The sequence below is a fragment of the Cottoperca gobio genome, chromosome 18 (genome assembly GCF_900634415.1).
Source record: "Cottoperca gobio chromosome 18, fCotGob3.1, whole genome shotgun sequence".
Lineage (NCBI taxonomy): Eukaryota > Metazoa > Chordata > Actinopteri > Perciformes > Bovichtidae > Cottoperca > Cottoperca gobio.
The window spans coordinates 6,521,582-6,532,070 of record NC_041372.1 but is presented as its reverse complement, the minus strand read 5'-3'; the positions used below and the strand labels follow the sequence as shown (position 1 = coordinate 6,532,070).

Genomic DNA, 10,489 nt, shown 5'->3' with positions numbered 1-10,489 from the left:
AGCAGCGGCGGAGATTTACAATACTCTTCTGCTTGTCAGGCTCCTAGACAAACGCCCCGGGATCGAAATTGTAGCCAGTAGGTCACAGGGCATCTTAACAAATCCCAAAAGGAAATTTGTGGTGAAGCAACAGGCAGTGAAAGGGATTTTCTTCTAAACAATTACCAGCGGGTGTTGACATAAAAGCACAAATTGCAGTGAAACATTTATGTGTAAAAGTGGTTAGTAAATCTACAACATCTGCCAGCTTCATTTATTCATCAAATAGAAGGCTGGTTTTCTTTACTTCCTAATGACTTTCCTTAATGGCTATCACTAAGCCATGAGTGTGTCTGTCATTAAAATGTGTTTAGTGGGTATTTATGCTTGCCCTCTCAGTAGCAAGCAGTGATTTATTGCTGGGGCCTCCCAAACTTATTTGTCTAGATGGCTTCCAAATTGATTTGTATTACTCCACAAAGTCTATTCAACAGGATTTTAGTTCTGTTAATACACATGACTATAGGAGGGCACAATGAAACCTCTCCGAAGTAACTTCTCTCATTGTGCCAGACCTTTTTAACTTTGGGATTGTAATACATTTTTAGCATGTCAGTAAGCTGACTGTATCATGTAGCTTCAGGGTTGTCAGCACTGCTCAACTTTTCAATAGATTTGGTAGCGATATCTATGGTTCCCAGAATTTCCCACCCGTGCCATCATCAGGTTAACGTCTTCTCTCATCCAGTGAAATAGCTCAACATTTACTCGAGGTTCTTCATTTACTTGGTTCAGACATTCAAGCTCCCCCTCAGGATGAATTGCAATAACTTTAGTGATTGAGCTATTTTATCCAGCGACATCATGAGGTAAACATTTGTCTAATACTGTGGTTTATGAACAAATACCTGCAAGACTATTGACAGCCTCAGCAGTACTTAGTGTTTGGTGAGAATTAGCAAATGATACACTAAAATACAAGGGTGAACATGCTAAGCATCAGCATTGTCACTGCGCTACAATGCTGTTACAGTCATTCCCCCACTGCAATGACGGTGCAGAGACAAAGAGAGCGCTGATGTGGAAAACCCGGAAACACTGAGAAACTGCTATTTGTACACAGGTCTCTAACCGTGTATTTTGTACGTATATGTAACTACATACTTATGAGATGTATAGTCGGCCCGAACAGAATCAAACTACTGTAAAACAAAAACTAAATGTATAAAAACCTAACTAAACCTTTCTGAAAATCTAAATAAAAGCAAACTTAAAATGATAAGTCGACACTAAAATAAAAACTATTATGACTTTGATTCAGATAGACAGCATACGCATTAAACCAGGAGGAAATGGTGAACTAAATAATAATTATTATGCATTTGAAATATTCCAGTGGCACGTTGCAAAAGAAAATGTGTTTTTAAAGAGGAGCACTCTGGGAAAGTGGCATTTTTTTCAAACCACGGTCCGATCTTGATGAAATTGCAACGCTGCCACTATCACCTGACCTCTGTGCTTGTTTTGAAAACATTGTGTTGGAGAGTGATGGGAGGCAAAGTGCAGCTAGGCCTCCAGTGTAGCCAATGAAAATAATATAACATGTCCATTCAGAGAGCATATTTACTTTTTCTGAAGCTGAAATGACATGAATGAGAGAATCGCTGGAAATAAGCAGCACCAGAGCTCAGTGGAAAGAAATTGTAGGTTTATAGTTTTAACACACTTGTGTCTCTTCTTTTGACGAACATGTCAGGTGTTACCGTATGTCTCGAGGGCTGCGTAAGGACTTTTGAAAGGGTGTGATGGAGTCTGTATTTGGGAGTTGTTGTGGCAGGAAGCCCAGCATATAGATGCTGTGTGTGTGAATGAACGTTCACACGACGTTCACACACTTTGTGTTAGCAGCACATGCCAGTTGGTGAGACACTCCACAAGATGTGGAGTCAGAGCCTGGGTAAAGTGTGTGAATGGCAGGTGAAATCCCGACCTTTTTATGAGAACCTCCTCTCATCTTTTCCCGGGTGATTTTGGCTCCTTCTAACACTCTGTGCTCTGTGAACCTCTGGGAGGTTACCATCTTGACTATATCCATATGATGAGGTAATCCTAACACTGTTTTAGAGTTGATCGGGGCTTCAGCTGTGCAGAAATATGAGCAGAAAAAGTGAATTGAAGGTACATGAAATGTAGCTGTAGCAGGAGTCAATTAAAGGTTATTGTGTTGGAGATGATTGCCGGGCTGCGATTTATTGGTGCAACCTGCCTTTTAAAAATGCACACCTCCATTAGGATACAGCTAAGCAGTATGCATACTGATGACATGCAAGCTGCTAATTTATTTATTTCTCTCCTTTTTTCCCTTGCAGTCAGTCCCAGTGACAACAACAGGTCATTTGGTCTGAGCCCAGTCTGGCCCCTCGAGGCCACTTCTCATAAACAAGCCAATGGAGACCTGAGGTTGGGCCCCCACTGGAGGCCCCAGAGTCCGAAAAGTCCGAAAAGCCCCAAGGTCCTGCGCCTTAGTCCCCAGGAAAGCAGGTACTTCCTTTTTCTTTTACATGTAAACCTTTTCAAATTTGACTCAACTTAATTCATTACCCTGATTAAATATGTTTGAATTTCTTCCAGTCTGTCTATGAGGGCCAAGCTCCTGGAGTCGGACAGCAATGAGACGGGTGAATCCAAGGATGACTTTGAGGAGTACAGACCCTCCGCGCCAACACCTCCGCCTACTCAGAACGGTATCTGACGCCCTCCATCACCAGCCTTAGCGCCAGCCGCATAGCTTCCATTATCCACTGTTACAGTTCACACTGTCATAACTGTGAATTATGTATAAAAGCTAAATGAATAATAAATGGCTCGTCTCTTTCTCTGTCTTTTTAAAACATAAAAAATATATATTTTTCTCTCTCTGCAGGCTCAGTGAAGGACAGCCTGCGGCTTCCTCTACCTCAGCGAGACAATGAGGGGGGTTCCTCCCCGGCTGGCTCCCCCAGGCCGGAGAGGGTTTCCCTCGGTGGCCCCATGAAGAGCACCCACCGGGCCATGCTGGGTGGTGGTTCCCTCCTGGCCTCTATAGGACTAGGTCGCTGCCTGGATATTCCCCCAAGGGTGCCGCCTCGAACTAACCTCCCTTCCCTCGAGAACCGCACCCCCTCCGAACCAGAGATCTCCCTGCCTATGCCCCTCATTTCAGACCCCCCAGTGGTGAACGATCTCATTACCTTCTCCACCTCTGAGCTGCTCCCAAGACCGCTCTTGGATTTAGCATTGCAGTACCAAGAACTGAAGCCTTTGCCTTTGACGCCGCCTCCACCAAACCCCCGTGAGAGGAGCGGCCGGCGTACACCGCAGATGCCGCGCAGTCCGCAGACCCCTAGGACCCCCCTGCAGCATGGCAAGGCCAGTCCAGGGGAATGGACCCCAATTTCCCATTCAACTAATGGGGAGCTTGGCTGTGAGTCCTGTGAGCACAAAGCTGACAGGAGGAGGAGGTCCAGCCAAGGTCTGCACGCCTCTCAGCTAGGTTAGTGTGGCTCTGTTTTTCACCCTTAAAGGGGCACACCACCAATTTTACAAGTCAAAGTTAGTTAACTAGGAGAATTCACACATTTTTAAAAGAAAGCCCGTGTTACTAGCTGGGGCTGTGAACTTTAAAAACATTAATCTGTGTGGGGTGTGTGTGTGTTAGTGTCTAGCAAAATATGCTATGAAGTTGCATTGTGGGAAGTAGAAGTGTGTGGAAATAGTAAGTCCAGTAATTTGGGAGCATGACTCGTACTAGAGGCTAAAAGTCGGATATCACGATCTCAGCTTCTTTGACCATTCTTTTTTCTTTCTTTCTTATTTGTCTTTCACAAGTCTTCTAATTGTATGAGTGCCATACTAAAGCACCTTTTAAATTACAGTCTCCTCTCCAAATCTGATGCTTGGTTTAGTTTTTAATGTATCTGCAAGATTCATCCGCATTTCCTTAAGAGCATATTTTTAGGAAGTTGGATTCACTGAAATTGAATCCAACCTTGAATAATGTACCTTTTCAGCATGACAATGTTCCCTCACAGTTCTTGCAGAATTATTATTGTCACTTTTTTTAGCAAGATCTTTCTGGCAAGCTTTTTTCATTTACATCAAAGCGCATCTTCAGCTATTTGCATATCTCAGGTAACAGCTGGCCCTCCATATTTAACTGCTAATACCAATCCAATCCAATCTTCTGTTGTTTTCCCTCTTACGAGTCGTTTTTTTATTTTATTGCAAAGATTAATGCAAAACATCCAGGCGCACAGCTGAGGTCATGCAGATAGTCCACAGGTCACTTCCTCAGATAGTTTGGCTGGAGCTCAGCGGTACATCTTGGGTGTATTTACACTCCAGGTTCAGCACATTTTCATATGGAGGCATGTCAAATGTATGCATGCATTCCATGTGTAAAGGATGCACTCTTGACACATCAAGATCACATAAAAGAGGGATTAGCATTCCTCCTCAAAATTACATGTGAAAGTAGAATGTTCAGTTCTCATAGAGGCATATTCTATACTTCTATTTTAATTCATGTAAGCGTCATGCAAACAGAGATGATCTGCATATCTGTAACACTCTAATTTACTGTACGGTACATTCACTTGTTTTTTTAGTTTTTTTTACTAAAGAATAATATGCATTTCTGAGAAGCTCTGACAGTTTAGAGCCGTAATGACGGAGGCGTGGGTATTGGTTGTTTTTAAGAGCGAGTGGGCTTTACGAGGGCTTTAAGAGTGCCCTCTGGTCACATTTCACACTCTATATCTGGTCCGTTTGACTCACAAAGCCTTGGATTCTCCACAGAGAGGTTCTTACAGCGCTGCCCCCAGATACCGAGCAGACGTGCCTCTCCTGTTCCGCCGCTAACAACCGTAATCTCGCAAACCGCATGCGCTCATTACATCTGGCGAGCAGAGGGAAAAAAAGCCACACGTAATTAAACGCTGTGTGTTTTAGCTAAACATCTTATTATGTTTATTGTCTGTAATGACTCAGGCTCAGTTGCAAAGGCAGACTGACACAAGTTGCTGGCGGTGAATGTGTGCTTGAAAGAGAGCGATGAATGCAGAGGATTCCTCCACTGACGTTCTTCAGGTGCTCTCATGTGACTCCTGATTGCTCTTTTCTGCTCAGCTGAATAACTTAGCAGCCTCCGAGAGTTGCTGTTGATGTCAATAATGCCATTTAGCAGACACATCACATTTGGAAATAGCAAGTGTTCATTCAAGCTGACTTGTTCTCAGTTTAATGTTCTTGTCAGTGCTAATTTACACTTGCTGTTGCAGGCCTGTCAACTAGTTACGCAGCGCTATGTTAAAATTAATTAAGACTAATTACATCAGTATTCTCTGCTGGTGATCCTTCCATTTCTTTTTGCAACACTAATGTACCACTTTCATGTTTCTGTTTGAATCAATTTCATCATAAAGGTATACGTGTTCTGCAGAATATTAGAACGTAAATGCAGATTGTAGAGCAGAAAAGAGCACCAGGGCGTCACTAAGGCGGTTTGAGAGTATAAGTAATTTTGAAGATGAACAATTGAAGCCTCTTCAAGCAAAAAAGGTGAAGCAGAAATTTTTGACGATGTTTAATATGTTGAATAGTCAGCCTTTTTCTGAAAAGGTGTCTTTCTTTAAAGGGAATCTCACTTTTGAAAATGAAACTCAATCTTGTCACAATAACTTGTGGACGATATATATTGTCCCAGAAATATTTGCGATGAATAATATTATTGAAATTTTAAGACAATTGTATACCACTGATATAATATAATAGCATAACAGTGCTAGTACAACCTTTCAAAGAACAATGATCTTTTAATTCTTAAGAATATTCAGACACTGGAATTGGAATGTGAAAGAAAATATTAAAATAAATATTAAATAAACAAAACATTAATAAAATAAAGACCACACAACCAAAACAATAAATAAAATGGACTCTCTGGCTCTGTTAACAAACATTTTATTTAATTACATTTAAAAAAAAGTATAAAGTGTTTAATTCCTCTCAATGTTTAGGACCTTTGTTGATTAAAAAGTGCAAAGTAACAACAACATGCATGTACATGTAAACACAATGGGAAATATTGAGGTCCACAAACATGATTAAGGTTATGTCCACATATCGAACGATAAGACGATAGGGAGAGGGATGGTCTAATGAAAGATACTCTTGAGTTGCATTATGGGAAATGTAAGACCCAGAGGTTTTAAAGTTTGACTCATAATAGGGACTGACAGTCAGGATATCTTGGCCTCTATTGCTTTGATTTTTACCAATCTGCTTGAAGTCTCTTGCAAGTCCATCAACCTAGTGTAAAACTAAATGACTGCAGTGTCCCTTTAATGTTTTGTCTTTCTGTTCCTTCCAGTTTTGGACCTGCCCTTGTGCCAAGACACACAGGACTCAGATGATAAGCCTTCAGTGCCCTCTTCTCTCCATCCTAACCCTGCCCTCTGGAGCCCAAAAACCCCTCGACTGGATGTCAGCGTCATCCCCCGGCCCCGCCCGTCCCCCATTCGCCCCCGCATCGACCCCTGGAGCTTCATCTCAGCCGGTGGAGGGAACATAGGAGGTGGCCGCACCCCGCACCGCTTGGACAGCAACCCTCTGGGCTACCAACCCTCCCCGACCAACCCTTTCACCAACTGTGACCCCTTCCCCACACCTGACTGCGACCCATTCGCCCTCAAGGCTGACCCCTCGAGCGGCTCGGACACGGCCTCCCCATTCGACCCCTTCTTGACTCCCTTTCCCACCTCCCGTTCTGCCCCATGCTCCACTAATGGCTCACCCACACTGCCTTCATTCCGTATAGTGCCACTCAACCCGGCCGATTCGCCCCTCATCGACCTGGGCTGGGCAGCTTGCAGCAAGCCCCTGGATGGCACCAAAGAGAGAGCCCACCCCCGCAAGACACTGGGTCTCAAGCCCTTCAAGTCCCCAACGCAACTCAGAGACGATAGGTTCTAAACATGTGCCTCTGGCAAGGTCAGGGTTTTAACACAGGAACACAGACCAGGACCCTACTATGTCCTACATCTTAACAAAGATTTGGAATCTTGGAATCAAAAAATATGCCCATCCATCACTCAACCCACTGAGGGAGGTTTACCCCATGAGAGGCCCAATCAACGCAGGTCCTATTTATACGCCAGCCTGCTGCTTCGGAAACCTGAAAGCCAGTGAAAGGTGGTACATTGTATTGTGGCATAGCTGCCTTTGAACCAATAGCTGGTTCCCATTTCATTCTCCCTCTCTATCTCGATTTCTCTATCCCTTTGAAGAAGCAGAACACAGATCACTAGTCCCATCTTTAGATTCTATCAGACTGCTCATATCACCTGCTTTCATCTCCAGCCTACCTTTGAAGCATTGTGACAATGCAGAGGTGGATAAGGCGACTTGCACAGCTTCATCTGCGTCTACCTCTCTGCAGACCGAAAACATTCAGGACAATGGAAAATTGGAGTGCCTTATTTCGTGAAGTGTTCTTAGTATATATCTTTTCAAGATTTCTTGAATGGTTAATCTGGTGCATAGGAAAGATGCTATGAATTTGACTTAAATTTGCAAATCAGCTTTGATTGCTGTGGAAGAAAATGTCATCTGCGTGCGTGTGTGCATGTATGTCTAGACTCATTGTTCAAGGAAAGCTTAGGTTTTTTGTTTTTTTAAACGGCATCTGCCTGTTGCATTATGGGAGAAAGCACAGTGGATATTCCAGGCCACTCATGAAATCCAAGACAAATCCAATGACCCAGACATTCCACTTGGAAGCAGATAAAATTCCAGTCACGTTCCCCTTGAGATGCCAGGGATTGGACAGATTCATTCGGCTGGCAGGCAACACAACACAGCACAGGAAACAAGACGGGGGAGCCCTCTGCATTCCCTTCATATGCCAAAGAATGCCACTGTGACTGTAAGGCCTGGCACAAAGAGTGTTTGCAAATGCATTGTTTTTACCTCCATGGAGTGCCAGACGGGTGGGTTCTGCCACACTGGACAATACACAGAAAGTTGAGACAATCGCAGACAGTTTTTAAATATGACTTTAATATACTTTTCTGTGGTTATCTTTTTTTTAATTTTTTTTTATATCATCCAGGTTGTCTTATCACTACCCGTCTGATGCTGTAGGAAGGTTCAGCCAAATACTTTTAAAGTATTTGCAAATACTAGAATACGTCTGTATGGAAGCTTCATTGAATATTGTATTTATTTGTACAGTCCAGTGGAGTAGTAGTAGTAGTAGTAGTAGTAGTAGTAGTAGTAGTAGTAGTAGTAGTAGTAGTAGTAGTAGTAGCTTTGCAAAGTCAGACCACATTTCCGCAGTGTCACATGATTGACACTTGACCTGATTGGACGAACTAGTAAAACCATTGTGGTTGTTCTGGAAGTGTTACATTTCTCCTGAAGTTAGCCACTAAATTTAGTTTCGGAAAAATGATGAGCCAGAAAAGTCATGCTACGTTTTACCCCGATAAAGCTGGTAGATTTAGTCACCTTTGGACGGAGACAGGCTTGTTGTTTCCCCCCCCCCCGCTTCCGGTCTTTTTGCTAAACTAAGCTAACCGTCTAAGCGTTGGAGATGGGTGAAACAAACATTGCAAATCACTGATTACTCGCATTTCTAGTCTGGTGCAATGAAATCTCAGAATATGTATTTCAGACTTACTGCTTTGAGCTTGTGAGATGTGGGCTGGCTTTGCAAGACTAGAATAGCAGGGACATTTTTAACCATTTAAAACTGATGAAGAGATCTGGTAGGATCCTCTGAATAACTTGAGAGACTTCCAAAACAGATACAGCAGAGAGGTTCAACATTGAACAATAGTACAGGAAGAAGTCCATTTTAGAGATGTGGAAATATCTTTCCACCAACAGCAGTCTCCACAGACCAGAATGCACCGGAGCAACAACTTGCCCTTTCACTCTTGGTTCACAATCATTATCTTCACTGATCGTTCTACATACTAAGTAGTCGGGCGCTTTCTCCGGGGTTTTTCATGCAGCATCCTGGGAAATGTATGACGTGTGGCAGATTGAGGAAAGTGGCTGCAGAAACAAATAATTATTTACAAAATGAGCCCTGGAATGGGTTGGATATCGCCGACAATATCCAATTATTACTATCCAATATTTCTTTTTTTAATGGCAGTCAACTTTCTCTCAAGCATGTGGTAACATAATTGTAGGTAAAGCATGTAAGCAACTGAAAGAGATCCACAAACTCGTCCGGTTCCCCCTGTCTTTGCTGGAGCATTACGAGGTACAAATACTGATTGGCTTCATCACTGACACCGTGTCATTGGAGGACAATAACAGCTTTGTTCTGATGAAGAGTGAAAACCTTGTCTCCAAAGGGGAACGCTTTGTGATTAGCCTAATAATCCGCCTGACGAACAGAGGAGGCTGATAGTGATAATTAGCCTCTTGATAAGAGTAGAGAGCATTAACAAAGCGTTCAGATATTTGGTTAATTAATTTACCCCATCGTTACAAAAATGCGAGTGTCCTCCATTCGCTAGGTATATTGAGTTGCTTATATTATTTTTATGCATAAAGTTTCAAAGACTGTAGCTATCTTTCCTCCATTTGCTTTCTTTTTGCTCAGCTGCTGACCACATGAAATCTTCACCATCCAAGCTTAACCTTTTTCTACGCCCTTCGCTTTCAGGTGATGTGGTAGATTTCCTTTCTTTTTCTTCTTACTCCTATTCCTTTGCTTTCTTCTTCTCTGGAAAGTTTTCTTGAGGGCACTCTTGTCCCGACACTGCAGAGCATTCAATTCTGTAATGGCCAGGTTTCCATTCGGGAAATAGAAATGGCATTTGTTCTAGGACAGAGTCCATTAACAGAGGCAATTGAATTTGTTTGAAAATTGCACGTCAATGTGTCTGGACATCAAAGTAATATTCAACAGTAACAAAGAGACAGTGATTGGCTTCAAACTAACTTTAAACTTTATTCCACAATGTGTCATCCAACCACATCTAAAAGTGTTTATAGAGGTTCTAAATGGTCAGCGTTGAAGATCGGGTGAAGAGCCTTTTGTCGTAGATTCGTGGTGTTGCCGTTGGCGGTGATTGTGTCATCAAAAATGAAAAAAGAGCGCTTGAGAGAGTTCAAACACCGCCTACTTTCGCACCTGCGGAAAAAACACACAAACTGTTGCTGTTAGACACACCGACGAGCACTTAGTTTGACGCTTTAACACTGAGGATCTAATTGATTTCTGCAACATGTACGCATGAATTAAGTGCGGGGTTGCGAATGGCATTTGTATGTAATGTGTAGCATATACATGGTGGGTTAAAAATATATACCCAAGAGGAGACGGGCCCAAATCTTCCCCGGCCAGAATAAGTTTCTCGAACGTCTGATTTGAGCGACATAAACGGAGCTTAACGTGGCATCACTTCAGGAGGTTATTAGCCACCCGCTTCATCGTAGTTAGAGGTCTGCC

At 42.8% G+C, this 10,489-nt stretch overlaps 1 protein-coding gene across 1 annotated transcript in view; it reads left to right on the top strand.

The window, feature by feature from the left end:
* Positions 1 to 8,082, top strand: part of LOC115023572 (mitogen-activated protein kinase kinase kinase 11) — a 34,706-nt gene extending 26,624 nt beyond the window's left edge. The window contains exons 7-10 of the mRNA XM_029454643.1: positions 2,349 to 2,520; positions 2,611 to 2,723; positions 2,903 to 3,511; positions 6,389 to 8,082. Coding sequence (XP_029310503.1) covers positions 2,349 to 2,520; positions 2,611 to 2,723; positions 2,903 to 3,511; positions 6,389 to 6,990 — 1,496 coding nt within the window. The 3' untranslated portion in view covers positions 6,991 to 8,082. The remainder of the gene's footprint in view (positions 1 to 2,348; positions 2,521 to 2,610; positions 2,724 to 2,902; positions 3,512 to 6,388) is intronic.
* Positions 8,083 to 10,489: the final 2,407 nt, after the last annotated feature.